This window comes from Tetrao urogallus (assembly GCF_951394365.1).
Source record: "Tetrao urogallus genome assembly, chromosome: 1".
NCBI classification, from domain to species: Eukaryota; Metazoa; Chordata; class Aves; order Galliformes; family Phasianidae; genus Tetrao; species Tetrao urogallus.
In genome coordinates, this window is record NC_136813.1 from 171,604,303 (window position 1) to 171,629,067 (window position 24,765).

At 36.5% G+C, this 24,765-nt stretch overlaps 1 protein-coding gene across 7 annotated transcripts in view; it reads right to left on the reverse strand.

Annotated features, from left to right (window-relative positions):
* CADPS2 (calcium dependent secretion activator 2) overlaps nucleotides 1–24,765 on the reverse strand; it is a gene marked incomplete at both ends in the record, with an annotated part of 304,052 nt that overhangs the window by 111,826 nt on the left and 167,461 nt on the right. For all 7 annotated transcript variants that reach the window (XM_079548166.1, XM_079548165.1, XM_079548162.1 and 4 more), the window contains 3 exons: nucleotides 550–753; nucleotides 1,851–1,959; nucleotides 7,462–7,528. In XM_079548166.1, the coding sequence (XP_079404292.1) occupies nucleotides 550–753; nucleotides 1,851–1,959; nucleotides 7,462–7,528 (380 nt within the window). The remainder of the gene's footprint in view (nucleotides 1–549; nucleotides 754–1,850; nucleotides 1,960–7,461; nucleotides 7,529–24,765) is intronic.

The window sequence follows — 24,765 nt, forward strand, 5'->3', positions numbered from 1 at the left end:
AAGAAAGATGAGAAAAACTTAAAACTTAAACTAGACTTATTTATTTTTAAATTGTTAATATGTAGTGTATTATTACACTGGAAAGTATAAAAAATCTAGTGGCACATCTAGTGCCTTTCAACTCACAATGTACTGCCTACGTTTCAATTTTTAGACAACTAATATATAAATCTATGATAAACCTGATCTAAATCTATAAAATCCTGAGAATAAATTGATGTTTTTCTATTCAACACTACACTGCCTGACTACTGAAAAATATAATATACGCTAAACACCATCTCCATGGTAATATGTGGGTCAACTGTAATGAATACAAAGCTAATTGTCGCATTTTCATGGATTATAATAAAAATAATGACCTCCAAGTCAGGATTTCCCTGGCTGGTAACAATAATTTGAGTTAAAGAGCTTCTGGATAACAACAAATTGCTTGGCAAATTTCCCCAGTGAATGAGTTCTACTTAATTAAACTTCATTGAAGAAGCCCGTACTTACTTTAGCAAGTAAAATCAAAACCAAAGCCACACAAAAAAGAAAGCAACTTACAGAGTGGGGATATATCTGCACTGACATCTCCTCCTTTAGGATTCATCTTCTGAGCTTGACTTGCAGGAATAGGCTTATATGATTGACCTGTGGCTCTGTACATTGCTTGAACCCAGAGTATTCTATCTTGCTCATCGTCACTGGCAAATATTACAGTATCTCCTTCTTTAACAGCATTGAAAAACATTCGACCACCTTGAAGACCTGAAGCACGAAAGAAGGAAGGTAATCTTAGTGAGTTACTTCTAGATCACCGTCAAGGTTTATAGCATGAGTTAACTGAATTTTCTCTGTGTATGTTTGTGTAGGGGGTGTGTGTTAGATCATTTTATAGGTATTAATGACTGAGAAACAAGATAAAATCTAGAACAAGAGGGATTAAATGGTAATACACATATAAGCAGAATTAACTATTGTTATCAAAAGAGAAAATATTTTCACTATTCCATTTCTAATTCAATTCCAATTTATTTCTTATTCATCTTCTCTGTATTATATTCTATTTCGTATTTCTTGAACATATTCTCTGTCAGGGCACAAGTTTCATACATGGAAGTCTATCTCTTCCTTAACAGAAGCAATTCCATACCTTTTCTCAACCTTTTTGTTCCTTCTTTAGTACCTTTATTCGTGGAAGTATTTTATTCTTTGAGTACATAACCAGAACAGCAAGATTCCATGTGGTTGCACCAGGGATTTTTTGTGACATAAAACTTCATTGATTTTCCAAATATCTTCTGGGCACTGATAGGCTTTTGAGTTATTCTGAACATTAAGCCAATGTTTTCAAAGACCAATATTCAATTTATTAGAAGTCTCTTAAATTCGTAATCCTCTGGTGCTTAGGTACAACAGAATCCCTTTTATTTACATGAGTAACTTCAACTTCCTTCTGCTGTCATGTTACTAAATTTGGGTGTTTTTTCTGCTATCTGCAATTTTATTTAATTTTTTTTATTACTCTGCAACTGACATCAATCATCTTTTCCAAATAATTTCAAAATATGATTCTACAATCAAAACCACAGTTAAAAAGGAAAGACTGACCAGAATTTGTCATTTTTCCTTGTGTCATTATATAGCCCTATAATGTCTCAGGCAACACTAGTGTTTCTTCTGATAGCAAGCTTCTTTCTAAACTCAAGATTTTTCACTCTAGAAAATCTTAAAACCTTTAGGTGCAGAAAAAAAATAACCTTTGTGATTTTCAGCACTAGATCAAACTAGTAATAATAATAATAAATAAAATCAATTTAGCTGTTTCACACAAACATATCATACTTCACAACGATGAAAAATACCTGTGTGAGGAGCTGTATAATCCACAGTGTATCCTTCCAGTTGCATCAGTTCCTGAGGTTCAGACTTCTTTTCTCTGTAACTGCACATTGCAAATGTGTACTGGCTAACCTGAATAAGACAAGAATTCTTAATTGCTCAACTCCTTTTCAGAGCTAATGTTTCACAATAACACACACTGCTTAAATTAGATCTCAGTTGCAGTAAAGAAATAAAACATACTTGTACTTTTTTTTCCCCTTCCTGCCAAATGGAAAGAAAAAAAAAACATAAACACATCTCCTTGCAGCCTTCTGAAATACCATATATTGTAGGCTGTTTGTTTTGTGAACAACTGAAAGGAATCAAACTAGGTTCTCCCAGGGAAAATACTTGGTGCTAAAGAAACCACTCATTCTACTGTGTGAGAAAAAAAAAAGGTCCTGTATTTTAAGAACTTTATTTTACCATATAAAAATAATTTCTGCAGAAGGACTGCCACAACATTTATAGTGCAGCTGGAAAGACAAACGTGTCTTTGATGCTGTTCAGTTTGATACTGAACCTTCAGTTTGCTTTTGTAAAGCCTAATATCTGCATCTTCTGCACCTCTGTCATCCTAAACCTCTGTCATCTCCAGGTTGCTCAGCTCACTGTGTACAGTACTGTATTCTGTAACAACATCAGTTACTTCTGATCAAGTGCAATAGAAAAAAAAAAACAAAAAACAAACAAACAATAAAAAGAGGATTTTCCACCTCAACATTTAAGACTCCACAGACAGATTAGAAAGAAATAAGGAGACCTGAGGAAAACGTGTTTGGAAATATTTGGAGAGGAATCTAACAGCTGGCGGAGGAAAAGCAGTCATTGGCAAAAAATTGAAATGTTGCCAACATTGAAGAGCTGGAAAGACTAAAAAGGGGTGACCAGAAAAAAAAGAGCCTGTGAATCTGCAAAGACTAGAAGCTTAAAGGAAGTTAAATCACACAGGCCTGCGAAACTCCTGTCTCCAGGAACTGCAGGATGCTTGGCCATGTGACTTGTTTTGAACTATTATATCATCTGTTGGATCTGCCAAATTATGCAAGGATACAAGGACATGCTAGAAGTTTGTCTAACAGATGACGGAGCATCCTCTGCTTAGTTGTTCACTGCTTAGCTAACGGTTTCTAGATCTATAGCTCTGGCAACAACTTCAGGAATGATTCTTTTTGACATAAAACAGCTGATTTCTGCTTCATTAGTTGGCACTGTGCCTGCACACTAATCCACCTCAACGTCCATTGATTTCAACTGCCACCGACTGAAGGACTTTTGACTTTTTAAAAAAAGATTTATGGAAAATAAGAAGGTATGAGATCATTATCTGCATAATGCACCTCTGAAAATAGTGTGCCATTTTAAGTATTTGAACTATTTAGTAAAATTCATTTAGAGAATCCCAAAGAAAACAGGATTATGCCACAGGACAAGGCCTGGCAGTCAGGGCCTGACCCAAGCCCAGTGACCAGCAGGGACTTGAGAGGCAGCAGGACAGCCCAGGACCCTGAGCACCAGTCAGCTGCCTGGGATAAGGAAGGTACAGGCTGGGCCACGCCGTAGCCTCTTCATGGCCCATGGATAGGATGAACACGGTTGTGGGGAGCTGGAGACTGGCCCACTGTGGTGTTGTTGGGTTTGGAAACGATGCCCGGGTGTTGACATTGTGGCCTGGGAACTGATTATGATGGCCCGTGTTGTGGGCAGGGTAGGGGCAGCCCCCAAGGCACGGGGTCATTAGTGCCTTCAGGGCCTTGACACAAGCTCAGCCCAACCTGCGTCACTATCTAGGTCCACTATCACCTCCAGTACTGCTTGGTATTTCCCTGTTTATATTCCTAAGAATGATATCATGCACAATCACAGAGAGAACACTAGGTAGTCACACACCTCTAAACACTCTGCAGCTATCACTGCCATTCATGTCAGCTCCTTCCTCCCTTGCTGACGGATTTCATTTTTGATTCCTGACGTTGCAGTAAGGCCCTTTTTCAAATTACCCTTTTTGGTCAAATGAAATAACTTGGCAGACACATCACCCACATTTTCTTGTCAACAACTGGTAATATATATATATTATAGATTAATAATATCAATATATGGTATATAACCATATTATATGGACACACTGAGCTTTCAAAAATGCAGCCAGCACATAGTTACTATTGAAATGCGCTGGAATCCCATTTTTTCAGATTTTCTTCTCTACTGCATGATTTGAGGATCAGTTTGTGAAAAATCTGGGCTATATGCCTCTGCTGATCTTTAACCTTAGTATTACGGATTACAATGTTGTTGATTTTATTTTTAAAAACAGATTTCAAATGTGTTTTTTTAAAACAATTTACCAAGAAATATTGATATCAAAGAAGCTTACAGTTCATCAAGATCTCTGAAAGTCTCTCAGCCAAAGAAACAAATAGAAAAAACTCCAGAAAAAAACTGGGGAAAAAAATTCCAACAAAATAAGGAAAAACAGAACTTGCCTCTGCTGCTTACATCCAGAACCTCATAAACTTTCTTCCTTATTGTTAACTGTGGCCACATGTAGATATTACAAGGGGAACCATCAGAAACAACATTTTTTTTTAATAGATCTGTGTCCAGCTGCATGTATATTTCTAGTAGTTAATGAAGCTGTACGTTAGAAGTCAGCCAATTATTATCAGTACTTCATGGGATAATGGATATGCAAAATTGTAGCAAAAAATACAGAACACATTTTCAAACATAATCAAGCCACCTTCTTAAATAGTAATGCTTGACAAGAGAAGAGGAGATCTACTTCCTACAACTGCATTTACCTGAATTTCGTAATTTTCCAGGAATTGAAACTCCTAATTTTCAGATGTTTTACCCAATTTGTAACGAAGTGGGAAGCTGACAACAAACCTGTGCATTCATGATGTACAGAGACAGGCAGCAATCTGAAAATGACTTCTGAGCAGTGGTGCTAGGGGATGCCCCCTCTGTGCAGAAAGACTCCGTTCAGTGTGCCAGAAGGAACTCTCACTGCAAACCAAGAGGCTGCCTCTGGTCCCTGCTACAGGACAAATGGGCAGCCCATTTCAGGAGTTCATCTGCTTGGACTAGCCCACATAATTGGGCTGTTTAGAAAACAATTATCTATTAAGCATACAACTTTTCAAATATTACAAAAAAGGAAATTAAAGTGACAAATTAATTTGTGTTTATATTACCGGAGGAAGATCATTATCAGTGGGCAAATTAAAACACAGCACATCCAGCTGAAGTTTCTTACCTACTATGTTATATCCCTGTCTTTTTCTAGTTTAAAATGAACAGCCATTTAGAGAAATGACTGGAAAATAAAAGGAGGAAAAGCAAATACAGTGAGGAGGTTATTATTTCCAGACTCTGTAACCCTCCTCTAACATCAAATGGTTCTTTCACACATCACTACTAATTTTTAATACACATAGAAACAACAAAGATGCACATTACGCACTCTCCTGGAAAATCAACATTACTCATCTAGTTTCACACCCGAGTTAATTTTGCAAAGCATGAGTAAATCATACTGATAGCTTCTGTCTTACAACTGAATTTCTTGCCCTTAATATTTACCAACAGCAGCTAAAAACTAATGTAGAGGAAGAATCATCAATAAATGTATGATATATCAATACAACAGACTGATATTCATTACTGAATGTTTATTTCACATGTATTGACTTCAGCTTATTGTCAGTGTGTGCGTAGTGTAGATTATATAAATGAGCCAGATCTGCCTGGACAGTAAATATTGATCTAACACGGTTCTTTTGATACAGACTTATCGAGTTGGTAGGTACTTTAAAATGACATAGGTGACCAAATCCCATCACAGTTGGAAAATTCCTGTAATATTCTTCTCTTCCAGTACTTCAGTTCCAGCATAGGAAGTAGAAGACAGCCAACATTCACTTAGATGTTCTCCATGTCACACACAAAAACATGGGTCTCTTAGGTGTGTGCCTCGTTAATACTCAGGTGACACCTGTGGTTTGGAGGGAGAGGACAAGGTCTTTCTTTTTGTGAAAGGGAGGATGTGAAGTAGGAACAGTGTGAAATAAGAGTGTAAAGGACAGGGGAGCACTCCAGTCTTTCTTTTTTCCTTCCAAAATAACTTCAAGAAGTTATTTTGTCTTCACATCTGTCCCTTAGCAGCTATCCTATACACAGAGCTTAACAGCCTTTGCAAATCTTACTGAAGTCACCACAAGTTCTCATCTATACTCAGAAAATCTGTACGCAAAAAATCTTGGTAAGATCAGAATCAAAAATTACTTTCTGCTTTTCCACATGATCTTCTTAAACTTTATAACCATTACTCAAATAATTATGATAAATCAATATGGCCTCAAGTCGTGGCAGGGGAGATTCAGGTTGGGCATTATGAAAAACTGGAAGAACGGTCAGGCTCTGGAATGGGCTGCTCAAGGGCGTGGTGGAATCACTGTTGCTAGAGGTGCTCAAGAAACACTGAGATGTTGTACTGTGGGACATGGTTTAGTGGGAAATATTGCTGATAGGTGGACAGTTGGATGGGATGGTCTTAAAGGTCTTTTCCAATCTTGATGATTCTGATTCTATGATTCTGCGATCAATATACAAGCCAATTCCCATTGCAGCCAGGGAGAACACAAAAACATCAAGCTTCGCAAGAATAAGTTGCAAACACACTCAGCTTTTAGCTTTACTTTGTTAAAGATCTTCATTATTTAGGAGTAGGAAAGAGACCAGCAGACTATGACTTGACAGAATGGTAGAAAAAAAGAGTCAGGCTTTCTATAAAGCATTCTTAGATGCCTTCATTCCTGTTAACAGGCATCATCTTTTGTATAACGTTATGGGAGACTAACACTTAAACATTTTTCTGACAGCAAAATAAAGGACACATGGGAGAACAGTGTCTAAAAGAATATTAAAATTCTAACCGCCATCTGAAGACAAGTATAAACAGAAAATATTCACCTTTCCAAAGATTCTCAGTTGTTTATTTCTCAATTTTGACAACTCAAATAAAATCCTAATGTATTAGTCTCATGTTAATATTGACGTTCATTAGCATGTGAAAACACAGCTCAAGGTCTGGACTAAAGGTTATGAACTATCAGTCCAGCACATTTTTTTGGCCAAGAAAAAATCCTGCACTAGAGTTTCTATGACCAGTAAGTATAACCATTAATTTTAAATGCAGGAAATTCTTGATGAAATGGAATACAGAAAACAGTAAGTACAATCCACTTAAAAAACATAACTATTTATGTTAAATTGAGTGTTGATAGAAAGTCATTGGTAGAATATTTTAAGGTTGCGACAATTTTATTCAGAAATTTCTAGGCTTCACTTGAAATATTTCTCAGTGTAGGGACTGATTTATATAAATAAAACTTTATATTATGTAAAACTCAGCGGCATTTCTGTTTACTACAAATGTGTGCATAAAAAAATACGTATATTCTAGGAAGCCTGTATCTCATAAGAGGCTAGGAATTAGCAATGAACATAGTGACTTATAAATGGCTCCAGACAGCATATATATGAGAATAAATACGTTTCAATGACATTTCATGGCAGCCTACTAACCTGAACAAGCACAAAGTAGCGCTTTTTCCACCGCTTCCACACCTTTTGTCCTAGAGCATACAAATATCTGGAAAGGAAATAATAAGGAGAGCAGTTTTTTTTTCTATTAATACTAAGCATGATATTAGGAGGATGCAACGCTTACAAGTGTATTCACCATACCTGCCAAGATTCTTCTCATAGTTGTCACATGGCTGTGACAGCAATGTGATCTTTTGTGATTGCTTTTTCTGTTTCACTCACAACTAGCCTTTTAATAATAAAAGCAAAATGCAGAAACAAATGATCTTCTGTGTAAGACTACCCTGCTCATCACTTACATTTTACCAATTGCCTATGAAAAATACCTTGAAGTAGAATAATTTTAGTTCCACCAAAATACTGAATATTAGAAAAGTTAAATTCCCCAGCAGTTTTTTGGTACTTAGTCTCCATAGATTTCCCAGTGTTTCTCTAGCCTATGAGAAGCCAGCCACAGTGTCAGCTTGGGAAAATGCTTAAATAAAATGTTAGCGAGCAGGATTCTTATTTTTTCCAGAATAAGCTTCTAATTTCCTAAACATACTATAAGAACCTGTAGATATAAAAAAAAAAACAGTTCTCATCACCTTGGCAATTTTTAGGCTACAACAACACAATCAGGAACACTGAACAGTGGTAAGATAAAACCAAACATGCTGATACTGTTTGCTGCCAGAGGAAGCATGCAGATGCAGCGAGTTTCATAGCACAATAACATTTTTTTTTTCTGCCATTATGGTCGTGTTGCACTATTATTAATGAAAGCAAGGGGAAAAGGATGGGCAGTGAACTTGTTAGAAAAAGTCTAGGAGTAGTAAAGACAAGCTGCTTAAAGGATATGAGACACCTCTTCAGGCTGGCCAATCTCACTGAAGTGCATTTAGTACAACTAGGTGGGCGAAAGGCAGACTCACATTGTTATCAACAAACATCCTGTATTATGGAAAATGTTATGTTATGATGACCATGATTGGAGCTGGTTGGGGGGATGGTTGGTGGGTGGATGGGTACCTTCTGGGAAAGATGAGAGAGACTGGTGCTCTCTACTTTCAAAAGTCATTTGGAGTTCTGCTGCCTTGAGATATTGAACTCAGTGTCAAAAAACAGAGCGATCAGTCAACCACTCACATGAGACACATGAGTAAGATGCAGGCAAAACCCTTTTTATGCCTGTCCTGGCCATAAATCCAACACAATCTTCCCTGTTTTAGACACCACAGAGAAAGAACAAACTTTTATTTAACATGAACATTCAGCATAATGCTTCTCATTAACTATGGTGGTTTCTCAAGTTAATTAATGTCTTTCTCATTACTGCGACACAGACATTTTGCCCTATGTAGTTTTCCTATAAGAAATACTAGACATGGTTCTGCAGTACAGGTAGAACTGTCACAAGCTACACCATATTCATAATCATAAAAAAGGAAAGGATACAAAAAAAAAACCAAACCAAAAAACCAACAACAGAACAATGTGCACTTATTATTCTTCCTGTAAGCTGGAAGTGATTTCATTTCCAGTTAAGGTGTTAAATAATATCTTTCTTGGGAAACAAAGGACAGGAACAGTAACAACATTAATATAAGCTGTCTTAGATAGGATTAGGTAACGAAGAAAAGAGTGCTCATGATGCAGAGCTGGCATTTGGTACAGAAGTTCACAGTGTTATGGCACTTCATTTGGTAAATCATTATAAACTCACAGCTATAACCTTCTGTTACTAATTCCTCTCCAATGCCAGCTCTAGCGGGGACAGTATTTTCTGGTGAAGAAAGTTTCAGTCATTTACAGGAGATATGTCCAATGCCCATTTCAAGTGTACAAGATCCTGAAATATTAGGAGACTAATATTTAATTTAAATCTCAGGTTTATACCCAGAAGGAACCAAATTCCTAAACTTCTAAATCCTATTTGAGATTCTCTTTTTTACTGAAATAAATGGGAAACAAAGGACCTAAGAAAGCTGTTAAATTTGGACACCAATATCCAGGATCAGTAGAAACTGCAGTTCATGTATAGAAAAGTCTATGAAAGGTAGTTCATGGAATTAAACTTAAGTGTCACAACTAGACCAGAAAATGAAGAGATTAACAGATTCACAGGTAAACTAAGTCCTATACCTAAGTTTAAGAATGTTTTAAGATGAGAAGTTGCATCTTCTTTCACAGGTCTCGGTTAAATGTCACACAGCACAGCAGCGGTTCATGGTCAAAAACACACGGAGCTGCAGCTTGCTATTTCTCTACCTGTATGAATATCCATATTCACCTACAGTCTTGCTCACTTCCTCCAGCCAAAAAAGAGTGCAAAGGATGCACAGCATTGTTTGTTCAGATTATTTTAAACACCCTCAGTGGCACTAATAAACACACAACAGCTGCCATTTCTTCAGATGCTGTGTCTGTCTCTACATGCAGCACCAAGAAGCAGCTGATACTCAGAAGTAGCCAATACCGTTTTCCTAAAAATGAATCACATAATTTGCCACAATTTGCCTGTCTTCGATTTATGTTATAAAGTTGGGACCATCAAAAATATTTTTTTAATTACTACAGTTAAGCCATAAACCAAGAAAAAAGATGTGGAGATGATTTTCCTGTATCTGAGCTCTAGGATAGTAATTGCTTATTACTAAAAGAAAATATTTTGAATTATTATTATTATTTTTTTATATAGACAATGTTTTGCAGCTTTTTCAATGAGTTAACTGACAAGATGTTGGAAGGGATTGGTTTTCTGATGTCCATAGCAATATGTAAATACTTTTATTCTGTAAAAAAACCCAAACAAACCCAAAAAACATTAATATTGTAATAGATATGTATACGTAACACCTATAATGGTATAAGCACACATTAGAAAGTATACTGTTGGGATGTACATGCTTGGTTGTCTTACTTCAGTGTTCGTATTACTCACACAGTTAGCAGTAATTTAAGACCACTACATCTGCTTTTCTACAGCACAGAGAAAATAGGATCTTATTTGTGTATGTTGAGTCACTAATAGCTGCACCAATGTAAAGATTTTAAAACCATTTTTCAGACACTATTAATATTCAACCAAGTGTGCAAACCACGCACTCACCTTCCAAAGACTTACGCTGTAGAAAACAATCCTACACTTTTTGTTTTATGAACATGATTTAATATTGCCTTCTTTCTTTTCCCTCACTCACAAATCAAAAAATAACAAAAAAATTAAAAAAATATCAGCAGTAAGACACAGATTTATCTGATTATGCTTCACACTACTTGCACTTCCACAGAAAATAAAAGTCTAATATTTAAAGTTCATATTTTCTGGGAAAGAAAAAAACTAATACTGTTGCTACAGCCAAGTACACTCGGATTACAATGTTTCCTATACCAACTTCTCTCTGTCAGTATCACTTGTTACTCGGAAAGTAGAATAGGTAAAATCAAACACAACAATCTCTGAAGAGAACACATTTTCTTATCAAAGTCTGACCATCATTTTAAATATGTGAGGGTTGAGTCTTTTTCAAAGTGCATTTCCTTGTGCTACAAAAAATTCAAAACCACATCACTAAATATTATCGTTCAGTTTCAATTAAGTGGCGGCGTAGACAGGAAAGAAGATGGCAGCTTATTTGCTCTACGCCCACACTGAAAGAGTGCAGGGTTCTACTTTCTGATGAAAAAAATCAGCGCTAATGAAAAGCTGAAAAACATAATTGAGTGTGGAATACTGGAGCTATTCACTGCTGGAGAAACGAGAAAGGACTTATTACTTCTACAGAGATCATTTTTAGACGAGCCTTTTTATTCCAAGGAACGAAGCAACCTATCTACATCTTGAATGATAAATTCTCTACTTGTAAAAAGCTTCATTTACCACAAACAATGAAAAAAATATAGAAAGAAAAATCAATAAGCGTAGCAGTTTAGTCCAGCAAAGGCCTTTCTTAAAGAGAAACCTCAGTCAAGGTTGAAAGAGCAATTAATGCAGTCTCAAAAATCTGGGCCATTCTGATAGAGTTCAGTTAACATGTGGCAGAAGTAATCATCCACTTGTGAAAATGATTTTCAGTTCATTCTCAAACACCTTTCAGACACTCATGATCCCATTTAGCTGACAACAATACAGGCTATCTGTGGGCATCATTGCATTCAACGTGAGAACCAATGGGGACCAAATGCCCACAGGCACTTTCAGTCATCCCTGCACGCCTGCATAAAAGGAATCTTCCTTGCACCGCATTCCTTCTTTTATTTAACCCCACAAGATTAAGCCATTTTTTGCCTTCAGTTGAGGATGAGAGAGAAAACTGATTCAAGACAACAATATGACCTGGGTCATAAGAAACCTAGCGGTAAACATTCTCGGATTCATTTTAGTACCTTCTGTGCTCTTGAGAAAGAGGACTAAATAAGCCTTCAACAGATGGAACGAAAAAAAAAATCAGCCTAAACTTCTATTGTAATTATGATTGCTAAGGATATAGAAAACTTGAAGAATGTCAAGTAATACAAACACCCCAACCACAGCAAACAGTTCCATTTATTCCAATGAGCAAGATACTCATAATATGAATAGAAAAATGAGCTTTTTTATTTTTTTCCTCCTAAACAACTTCTCTCTTACAGTATAAACAGATATAGATATGCTGGAATATCAGATATCCTTAGATTCTTTAACAGTGATAACTCAATGCACTCTAAAGAGCTTCAGCATTTGTGAATATGCATACCAGTACTTACGGAGCTGCAAAGTAACTGCAATGGCAACTTGAGAATTACTGATCTGGTTCATGTCATATTGTGAAATATGTTTGGTATGTAAAGGAAGAATGTTTATCAAGACAAAAAAATATCCTTTAGCCTTGAGAGAATTCCAGGTAACAAAAGAATGATACTGTTCAGACACAATGCAGGAAGTGCTCTAATTCTGAAGTAATGTAATTGTAATATGAATAGGTAATACAGCACAACTGTGGGACACCCACTCTCTGTATTTTTTTATGAGGCTTACTTTTGAGCAGAGCTATCCTGATCCCAGGGACCAAATAACAGTGGTTGCAACATCTGGGAGGCAGTGCTGGGGCTCATCTCTTGGTTTAATTTCCTCTAAAAAGATCACAGTCTATGAACATAAAGTGCTCCATGAGGTGAAATCAAGCAGAGTAAGCAGAAACAACTAAGAGATTGGTTTTAAATGTGACAACCTGAATTTAAATTCTTCTAGTAGGTGTACTAGAAAAAAGTTTCAGTTGCACTTCTCTCCCTTTAGCGTTCAGTTGTGCTGTATCAGAGGTTGTTTATATTGCCAGGTCTTAAATCAACTCATCTTGAGCATCCAAAAGCATCTGGGCATCCAGCCCAGACACCTCTCCATCTCACTGCAAGTACATAACACTGCAACTAGATGGAAAAAGCAGTGACTTTTTTTTTCCACACAAGAGTGATATTATTTATGATCTAAATGGCTAAGGACCCGCTAATATGAAAAATCTACTTTTGTTGCTAGGTCATACACTGCCACTGATGGAATCAGTTAAAACACCCTGGTTCAGAGTCCCATCGGTATAAAAAAAATCAATGAACTAAGCTGCCAACTGATGCAACTCCAATTCTGGTGACTCTGTTGAAAATAGTCCGCTTTTGGCAAGACAGGCCACTAAAAGAAGTGAACTCTTTAGGAATGTTACTTCATTTTGATCTCTGGCTACTTATGCATTTCATTCTACTGTCTAGAAAGCTTTACTTCTGAATTGATATCACCTTAATTACTTAAAGAACACAGACCTCATCAGAGCTAATCCTAAATATCAACAATTGTGTTTTCATTTGTTGTGATTGTCACTAGTAGGCATCTTAAAATCTGAAAACAGATATGAATAAGAATTTCTGTATCTGCAAGTCATTAAAAAGTAGATAAGCTGACATTCACTGAATTTTGAAATACTTCTGTGTCTATCAGAACATACTTGCAAATGCTTGTTTGCAATCTGACAAAAGTTCTCATTCTAAAGGTCAGTTCAGAATAGCATATATTAGCTTGCTCTCCAGTCAGTTCTGTGAGTTAAAGCTTCTGTGGATGCAATGACAGAAACTACTCTGATTGCCAGCATTTCAAAATGCTTTTTAAACTTGGTAAAATAAATTTTATTCCAGTCACACTACAGCAAGTCCAGCAAGAAAAGTCAAAGAGTAAAATTATAACAATGGGGGGGAAATACAGTTAACATTCTGGAATCTGTATGCAATCATTGAAATAGCAGAATGTCCCCACTTTGCAAAAATATAAAGCTGCTACTAAACCATAGATAAAATGTATTTCTCAAAGGTTGGGTAAGTTTAAAATGGAATCGAGGATTATGTCTACAAATATACAATTACAGTCCTGTGAATAAATGCAGTTTCTTTGCCATTGACCAATTAGCTTCAGCTTTTCATGAAGGCACTCTCATATGCTCTGTGAACTGAAAAATAGAGTGCTTTTAAACTTCATAAATTTAAGTTGGATTCTGTATGACAACTCAACACTGGTATTAGGGAAGCCCAATTAGCAGAGTGCTCAAAACTGTCTCTGATCTCAGCATATACATATATATATAACAGAAATTCTAATTCATACTGATACTCCTTATGAATGAAACATGTATCTGCAATTTGACCATCTATGTATTATGCTATTAAATGCCCAACTTCACTGGTTTCCCATTTAATTGGGAGCTACGTGATTTTCTTCTGAATTACAAGTTTGACACTTCAACCTCCCACTTCTGTAAAACTCCCTTTTAATCTACCAGACTCCACATAAACATTGGAACCACTTGTTTCCATCCCAAAGAACAGCAGAAAAGAAAAACAACAAACATGCTGCCTGTATTGGTGGATGCTGACTGCCTCCATTGCATCTCTAGCAACTCTTAGGAATATAGGAATAGTGCCAGACATTAATTTCCATTTTTACAAAGCAAAGCAACAGTTATGGCTTGTTTCCATGAACTCAAATTAGTTAGATTTCATTGTGCATTTAATGCATTCCTGGAAGGGTTTGTGAATGAGAAATGCACTCAATTCATGCAAAGAAAGCACACCAGGCTCAGAGTCCTTGCCCTGCAGGTGGGTGGAGTATGGAAAAGAAGAGAGAGAGGACACTCTTACACACTTCCATCACCTGCTGCTGGCTACAGTAGATACTGAATTAGATGTACATTTGTTCCTACATCACAAGGCCAATCTAACATTCTGATACGAGATATTTTGCCCTGGAAAACTTGTCAGTGTAGAATGGTCACTGTAGGTGATCCTTGCAATACAAGAGTCAGAAAAGTACTTTTAATGCTCCTGACTGCCTTTTGATGACGATTCATGAGAGAGAACAAGGAAGAATGCTTTTGTAGCATGACTCCATTAGTTCTCTTAAAACTTCCATTTTAAGAAACTTTCTTACAGGCAACACATAATTGTACAATTTTAAAGATGCCGAAGAAACAAAAGAACTTCTGATTCCACATCCTTTTTGCTCTTTTTAAGAAATTTTAACTGTGAAAGATATAAACATGGTTACCTAAAGCACATTTAAGCTTGTACCTTGTTCCCAATAATACGCAGAAGGAAGCAGTAACTGGATGCAAGCATGCAGTTGTATATCCCCAGAATTTTCTCCTACCCTCATGCTATTAGCGCCTCAGCAGTTTCTCTGTCTTAGAAACAGTGTCTCCATATTTTAGCACTTGTTAATGGATTTCTGTTTCAATTCCCTGTCTTCTCAACTCATCTAAACTTTCAAAATCTACATCTAGTAGCAGAATCCCACATTTCAACCACATGTACCTAGAGGCAGATCTTTCGGTTTGCTCTGAAACTGCCACCTGTGAGTATCATTTAGGGGCTGTCTCGAGGATACACCAATTCGCACTAGGACCATTATCACGTTTGGGTGTTTATCCTCAGAAATATCACACATAAACATTCTAAAACTGAATTCTGCAGGAGTTATTCCAAGAAACAACAGAAATGCACAACTAGAAATAAACCCCCTTTAAGAAACTTTAGCATCCATTCATAGAAATCAGTATTTTAAAAATGGATTGAGGTAACTAGGAAAAAAACTAAAACCCTAAAGAAATATTGAAATGGTACCAATAATACCTTGAAAATGGATTTGCCCTGGGTGTTTGCAAGACCAGAACAAGTAATGCACAAGAAAACTTGTTACAAGCTTGTGCTCCAGGCCCGCACCAGCTTCACTGCCCTTAAACTGAAATACAGTACTCCAAGTGCTGCCTCATTAGTGCTGAGTACAGAGGGATGATCGCTTCCCTGATCTTGCTGGCAACACTATTTCTGATACAAACCAGGATGCCATTGGCCTTCTTGGCCACCTGGGCACACTGCTGGCTTATGTTCAACTGAGTGTCAATCGATACTCCCAGGCCCTTCCTCTGCATAATCTTCCAGCTTTCTGCTCCAAGCCTGTAGAGTTGCTTGGGGTTGCTGTGGCCAAAGTGCAGGACCTGGCACTTGGACTTGTTGAACTACATCCTATTGGCCTCAGGTCAACTGCCCAGCCTGCCCAGATCCCTCTGTAGGGCCTTCCTACTCCCAGGCAGATCCACACTTCATGCAAACTTGGTGTTAAATAAAAGTATTCAAATGTACTGTCCCTGCACTAGAGTTATTAAACTGCAGCTGATTCACAATTGGACCTGTGGGAGTAACAGTAGCAGAATACAGAATTTAGCACTTGTGAGGAGGTATGCGAGCCATCTATTGCAGTCAGCCTATTTCTGCTGCACAGGACTGTTCTGTCCAGACACTGTCTCCCAAAAATCCCAAAAAGTGATTTTCAACTGTAACACTGTTGATATATAAAAATTAAAAACAAACAAAAAAACAAAAAAACCCCGAAGTTTCTTCTAAAACTGACCATGTGTACCCATAGAGAAAAATACTTCCACTCTGAGCTGCTAAGAAGCTACAATTGGCAATTTCTACAATTAACATGCAATTATTTTCTCTGTATTGGCTAGGAAAATGCACACATCTCTAAATTATAAAAGCTTTCACAGAACAACATAAACAATCAAAAGTGAGATTCACGCAGCTGAATTACATTCCTGTCTTCTCCCTTATTTTAACCATGCTGCCCTCCTGTGGATGTCAAGGTATGTATGATGCAATGCCTGTCTACGAAAATCTATTTCACCTTGATCCCTGCTACCTGCATTGTGACTGACCTGAACAGGAAAGAAAATGCAAGGGTGAAACCATAACAAGAGGTTAAATTAAATTTCGAGGCAAGGACTGTAAAACTTGTATTTGAGCTTCAAAATGGGCATTTTAAGTAAGTACAATGTCTTATTATTCCACAAGTCATGTACATATGGGAGCACGGAGTCATACATATTAATAATGAATATACTCTCAAATTAGGGTGAGAACATTCACTGCATAAAGACATGTTATTTCATCTCTGTCAATACAATTAAACACAGATCTTATAAAGACTATCCAACAATTAAGAAGGGATGGAAATTATTTGCAAAAGTCGTGGTACTTGGAAAAATGAGAATGTGCCAAACTGGAAAAAGTATATATATATATATTTTTCTGCTATAGATATCAAATACATTGTGAGGGATTATGCTTTTCAAAAATGCATTATGCCTTTAAAAACATAATAAAATGGTTTTGAATAGAAGAATCTAAAACTATTCTAAAAAGAAATTGTCTCACGGAGGAAAAAAGAATCATTTCTGATCAATTGCATTTCCCCAGCAGCTCTTTCAAAGCAGGCTCTGTTACTACTTCACAGGAAATTAACATTATATAATAAAACATTTGTATAATTTGAACTCATTCATACTCTGTTAGAATTATCAGCGTTATTAAATTACAGATTTCAAAAATGGGTGCAGATTAGCTAACAAAACCACAGAAGTACAATAGCTGCAGTGACACAAAACAGCTGTTTTTCTTCTACAATTAAATTTATAAATGTTGAAACAAATTACAACTAAAGTCTTAATGATAAGGAGTGTTTAAAATATACCTCTCTTTCTAAAGAAACACTAACATTTCTGAAATCTACAAAGAGCCATGCTGTGCTGTCTTTAAAAATTCGATGTTATTAAGAAAACACCTTTCTTTCAGAAACATTTTTGTCTTTACCATAGGTTAAAACTGTGAAAAGTGCTAAAGTTTAAATCAAGATATCGCATGTCAACATGTTACACATCATTGAAAAGACTGAAATAAAGTAATGGGAAAGAAAAAATGGTACGAAAGTATTTTGCACAAGACATTTAGTATAGTCATGTGTTATTTTGTTCCAATTAGAGAAGATGCTAACATGCCACATCAATAAAAGACAATTGACTTAAGTAGTGGGGCTAATTAAATGAAACAAGATAATTAAATGCTTCTCAATGTATAAAAAAAAAAGTGATGGCTGGAAGTGTTCCATAATATTGTCTTTTTGTTTTCCTATTATCTGCTTTTCTGCAGAGTTATAGTCAGTGTGCCTATATGCATAAAAGATAGATAGTGTCCAGATGTTAATGTGTTGGTGGCAGGAATCAGGTGTTCAATTAAAATTTATTCAGTGTGCAACGAAAAAACCCAAGCCTTCCATTAGGTAGAACACATACGGCTCAATTAAAAATGAATGCAGCACTTGAGACTAAATTGCACACTCACATTCAATAATGGTAATGAAATTCCACATGACACATGATTACTTTATTAACTTAGTCAAAACAGTAATCTAAGAATCAGTGTTACTTTCTGTTTTAGTAATGGTAAAGCACCATTTATGCAATTTTTGCTTCCTCTCTTACAATACCTCTTTTTTTGAGTGTGTGTAATTAGTGAATGAAATAAAATCAACTTTAATATATTCAGATGTCTTATCCAATCATATGTTCTCAGCTAATGTAAATATATTAATACTAACAAACATTATACCAGTGAACAAGACCAACTTCATTTGAGTGCATTCTTTATTCAGAATTCTTTTCTAAATGGCTTGACAGAAAAATCCTTAAAATGACATCTCATGACCCTGCAATATACTGTTGGTTACCAGCCTACTGTCCTTAACCTAAAAGGAATTATTCTTCAGTCTAAGTGCAATGAAAATTAGCTTGCTTTTCAAAGCCAAGACTTAGAAGCAGCTGAAATGGGTGAAGGCCACAAACATCCAGTTTTGGAAGAGACTGGCCCTCAGGTGTGCAGCTTGAACACATCCTTGAGTAGAGCTCTCCATGCCAGCACTAGCATGAACTTCATTGCATTTGCTTCTACTTGGACAATGGCATGGGGGCAGTCCACTTTTTTCTTTTTTTTTAACCTTAAAATGATATAAAGTTTAAGTAAAGTCTCAGAGAAAATCACAAATGGATCAACCCTTGGTAACGGCATTAATTTCTAAACCACTGATTTAGCGAACAAGGACTATCAGAGTTTCGTATTAAGGGTTCTGTTCAATTTCCTCACCAGAACCATAAAGCTTTACATCTTTGGAATAAACTTTGAAAAGAAGCAGATGGCAGTTTTGGGCTGGCAGTCTTCTAATGCTATCAGAGGAATTCTCCGTCTGGTAAAGGAAGAGAAGTTGCTCTGACTGCAGTGGAGACTTTGCAGAGGAAGTCAAACCTACACCAACCAGAACACTTCCCCTGCCGATTTGTCCCCAGTTTACTCCATAAAAGCAGCATGAAAAAATAATCTGACAGGTCTTTAATGACAGGTCTTGCTCCAAAGGCAAGCCGTAAACAAGATTTCACATACCACTTCACACACATTTTTCACTTACCTTCTCTTCATCACTTATGCATGAAGCGGAAAAAAATCCCTTACATTATGAAAAAGAAAGCAGTACTGCATCACTCAACAGATATAAAAATAATTTAGGATTAGATTATATTAAAACAGGTTTGTGACAGTAAGTACAATAAAAGATTCTTTGCAGTGCAGAAATACTGCAGAATACAGACATTTTCATTTCATTTTCCTTCATTATTGAAAGGAAAAGCCTCAGAGTGGGCTAGTTGTGCCTGGACGCTTTCCTGTACTAACTACTGCAAGATGGACCCGGAGACCCTGGTAAAATGGCACAGTGTGGAACTGCCGATGCATCTACTGATGTTTAATAGGTTGTGGACTATTTCAAGGGAGCTAGCTGTGATAAATACATTATTTGGACAAAATAATGATAGTGTGGTGCCGTAGACACTCTGTTATTAGGTCAGAAACAAATACAATACCGTATCAGGGGTGCACTGAAAAAGAAGGTGGCCTGAAGGTTGAAAGAAAGTATCTTCCACCTCTGCTCTGCTCCAGTCAGGCCACATCTGGAGTACTGTGTCCAGTTCAGTAAACTGCTCCTCGGTTCAAGAATGGCAAGGAATTTCTAGAGAGAGTCCAGCAGAGTGCCACAAACATGATGGGGACTTGAAGAACCTCCCTTATGAGGAAAGGCTGAGAGACCTGGGGCTGTTCAGCCTGGAGAAGACTGAGAGGAGAACTTACCAGTGCTTATAAATACCTAAGGAATGGGGCCAAGTTCTTTTGAGCAATGCCCCGTGGCACAACAAGGGTTAGCGGGCACAAACTGCAACACAGGAAGTTCAATACAAACGTGAGGAATTTATTTCAGTGTGACAGAGCACTGGCACAGGCTGCTCAGAGAGGTTGTGGAGTCTCCTTCTCTGGAGACATTCAAAATTAGCCTGGACAGTTTCCTATGCAAACTACTGCAGGGAATCTGCTTTAGCAGTGTGTTAGACCACAGGTATCTGCCAATCCCTATAACTTCGTGCTTCCATAATCACCAAAATTATACTACAGTAGAGAAATAAACGCATTAAAATTGATCTTTTAAAAGGTCTACCTTTAAGTATCACGAACCCAAGTACAAGACAAAAATTAGGTGAATGTTATCTTCATGCAAATAGCAGATGGACAGTGCAAGTGACAGAAGGACATAACACAGGCAGGTGGCATGCCCCAACCCCTGCAGTTAATCGTACTGCACTCAGTGGAGAAACAATGCCCGGCCATGCCAGACCATATGTAATGTCAATGCATGTCAGGTGGAAATAACTCTCTTAAATTCTATGTCACAGAGTAGTGTGTGACACCAAGTAAATAAGACCACTGGATAAGAAAGGCTAATAAATAACTGCATCTCTCACCTGACATGTGCCATGCTGATTTGTAGTAGAATGAAGCCATATAAAAATAATCTAAGGTCATTATTCCAATAATTTGCAATGATATTTGGTACTGCAGCCTGGGAAAATAGTTACATTGTTTAGACAACATTTTTGCAGGATAACGTTACAAACACCACATCTTCATGACTACAGACTCATGAACGTAAGGGAAGTTTCCAGCCAACTTTCAGAAGGAATTTTGATGACCAGAAAAGTTGATACTTACAATGCAAACTAAATACTCAAATACATAATACGTTCTACCATACATAATTTTGTACAGGTTATTAAGCAGGGATATTTAAGCACTATTTTATTCTAAAGATATTGTCAGCAATATTTTGAGCAATTTTTTCCTCGCGTTTTAATCATATCTAAAAGTGAGAATTTGATCTGAATGGTGCTTTTCCAAAGCTGTGGGAACTGTGAACCAGTAGCGTAAGTTAATTTAAGCTCAAGAAGCTAATCTGAAAATTCCAGTCAGGACAGTAACAATTAAGAGTGCAGTTACTGGGAGTGCACACAAGTCTGAACTTTGCATTGCAAATTTTTGAACAGCTCTGATACGGTAAGTTTTTATTTTTATTTTTAACATTCATAAATTATCGTAGTAGAGTAAAAAAAAGACAAAAAAGCATCCTACTTTATGCTCTCCTATTAGTATGACGTATGAAGCCCAGAGAAAAACTGACCTTTCTATATTTCACATCATGTACATGTAGTAACCTAACTGCTCAGATTGTGATCTTCCATGTGAGGACCTAATATGGCACAGACTTTGGCAGAATATAGCATCTATTTTTTAAGACCACCTTCAATCCATGTTGACCTGAATTTTCAACCCATCTATTCTTCCTTATATATTAAAAACACTTATTTCTAAATTAAACTTAAAAAAAGGTTATTGCTTAGTGGCATAGAACAAAAAACATTAACAATTCATATTCAACTTTACGGCTTCTAAATTTCTCACCCTCAATTTCATGAACTTAAGATCTATTTCCAGTTAGATATTATTTCATCATTTGGTCTTCTAAGCTGCCACCAGCTCTTCCATTTTTAATGAAGATAAAGGAAACTTTGTTTTTACATATTGACAGTTTTCTGAAGCTGTGATTAGAGCATTTTCAATAACAGGCAGGCATATATAAAAACCCACCTGGACACTTTCCTATAGGGAACCTCCAGGAGGAGGTTGGACTCAGTTATCTCCAGTCATCCTTTCCAACCCCTATGATTCTGTGACCCTGATTATGATCCAGAGAGCCTGAGACATAACAGCCTTAAAGAAACTTAGGGAGAACATGGTATAAAAATCCAGTATGCAGAAATTGAATCACTGGCAACACAATCAGCATGTTCCAATCAATTATTCTGAAAGGTTGAAAAGGAATTTTGCAGTACTGAATCAAAGCAGGATCTGACACACATGCAGAATCTGTGGTGATAGAACAAAGAGAAATGGTTTCAAACTAAAAGGGTATAAATTTAGGTTGGATATAAGGAAAAAGTCTTATACAGTGAGAGTGGTGAGGCACTGGAACAGGTTGCCCAGAGATGTGGTGGCAGCCCCATGCCTGGAGACATTCAAGGTCAGGCTGCTGTGGGTCTGAGCAACCTGGTCTAGCTGTGGATTCACTGCAGGAATTGTACTAGATGACCTTTAAAAGCTCCTTCCAACTAACACTGATCATGAGAATTTTCCATACCTTTCTAAAGCCAATGGTCACACAACTCAACTTGGATCATTTTGCTCATCAGAGAGCTGGAACAAATTAATCTTAGTATTTTCAGAAGCATCCAGCTTTCCAGTGAAATACATAAGAAAAAAACACCATATATAAACAGTTCTAATGGTCATTTTTAAAAGACTGTAGAATTATTATTTAAATGTAAGTTCTTAAATCTATTCTTAATTATTTTACATTATGCTTTATAAAGTTGCAAGAAAAAAAAAATTAAAGAAGAAATATACTTTCAGGGTATTATTATTATTATTTTTATTATTATTAACCTTGCTTAACCCATAAATCTTCTTCACGTAAAGTATGTTGTGGTTAAGCTAAGTGAGTTTGGATCTAAATTTGTATCTCAGCTTTTACAAATATTTCAGATTAATTACTATGGAATGAATGAAGAATGACACCTTAATTAGTAATGCTTCTCTTGGCAATTAGGATTCTTTTGGCTTCTCTTAGCAATTAAAGTGGCAGTGGCATATCATTAAGGTCTTCAAGATTTCCCATGCCTGCTCAGAAGCAATTACTGTGGGAAGAACTGAAAATCAGGTTCATAGCTATAATCTGCTCTCTAAGGATCTAGCAGTAGGATAAACACTTTTGCTTCTTCCTTCCACAGTAATTTTGCATTAACCCATCATCATTTTCCAATCAATCACTAATGTAACTTTAATGTGTCATTTTTCGTGAAGTTCAATTTTCATTTTTATGAAGAAACTGATTACAGCCAATTGATTTTTCAGAATTGTACAATATTAAAATAATGTAAATGAAGGCACATGAGCACTTTTTCTCTGTGGCAAAATGCCGATATTCATTCACCACAATAAAAAATGAGAATTTACCACAGTGCAAAATAGCATAACAGAAAATACTGCTAGGAGGCACATTGGAAGGATAATGGTAAAGCATTCATACAGTGGTAAAATTAAAATCAAGCCATTCCATCCTGCTGCTCATAAGATATGTACGAAATTGCTACTTTAGTACAAACATGCACAAATGGCCTTGTGAAAATAAAATTGAGTATGAGTTCGTCAGAATTTAGCAAGAATCAGAAGATAATTATAGTGATGTAACATTTTTCATCTTCTGACTAAAGAAAAAACAATCTACCACCACTGCTATTAGACCCCAACTTCAAATTGCTTATTAATTATGGACAGAAATTTGACCAATATTTCTGCTGAACTGTAAACTCACTGCTTTATTTTCTGATTATTGCATTTCTCATTTCCCCCCCCTCCCCCCCCAAAAAAAAGGGGGAATAATCCCCTTTTATATCCCATGCTGGATGTTGCAGAAGATAATGAATTCCGATAATAGAAGTAAAAACCTGTGCACAGTGAGGTGCAGGCCGCCCTGTTGCTATCAGGCCTGAAGACCTTTATTTTAGCTGGCTGGTTCTTTTGAAGATCACCAGAAATATGAAAAAGATTTCTCTCATATCAGGGCATATTCAAGTTTGCATCATGGGCTAATTTTCCTATGTATCAACCATCAGACTGGGAACACACACCCAGAATTTTCGAAGAGAGCTTACTTCTTGTAATGCAACTGTATCATGGGAACTGGCAGTGAGAACAGAAAACAGTAGTTAAATGAAAGATATTTTTTGTTTGAAGTATTTTTTTCTGTTAAAATATGTTAAAGAATTACCAGACTCTGAGATATCTAAGGGTCCCAAGTTTAGTCAGTTCTTTTTACTCTCCCAAATATTGCATTCTACTGTAATTAATTGTTTGGACAGATGTAATTTAACACAAATTGCACTAGCTCTGATAGTCCCTGCCTGTGAATCTTGCAGAATGGGTGTGCACATTAGCCAACAGACCTGTAGGAGCTTAAGAAACAAATAAGCAACAAAAGAAATAAAAACAACCCACAGCCATTCTTCCTAACAACCTAGCTATTTTTAAGACTTCTTACTTATTATCTTAAATGTTTACACATATTGTTTGTTAATTCTGACATGAATGTGATGGTTCAATGGGCCATCATAGGTGCCATCACTGCAACATGCCTTTCCTTTTCTGCCTACAAGATTAGGTCAACCACTTTTTTTAAAATCATTTTCATGCTTTCTTTCCTCCTAGCGTTTCCCCACCTCTTCAACTCAACAAAAACATCATGCTTCAAAGGAAAATTGGGCAAAACTATAACTTGTGATTGGCGTAGATTCAGTTGCTTTTTTTCCCCATCACGATTTTACAATACCATTTTGTACTTTTTATTTAACATGATAGAAGTCATCCAAATAGTCATATGCTTTTATTAACTATACTAGCTAAGCATACAGACCATGTCCCCAATTTCAACAGCTTGCATTAATTACCAGTATGCTCACA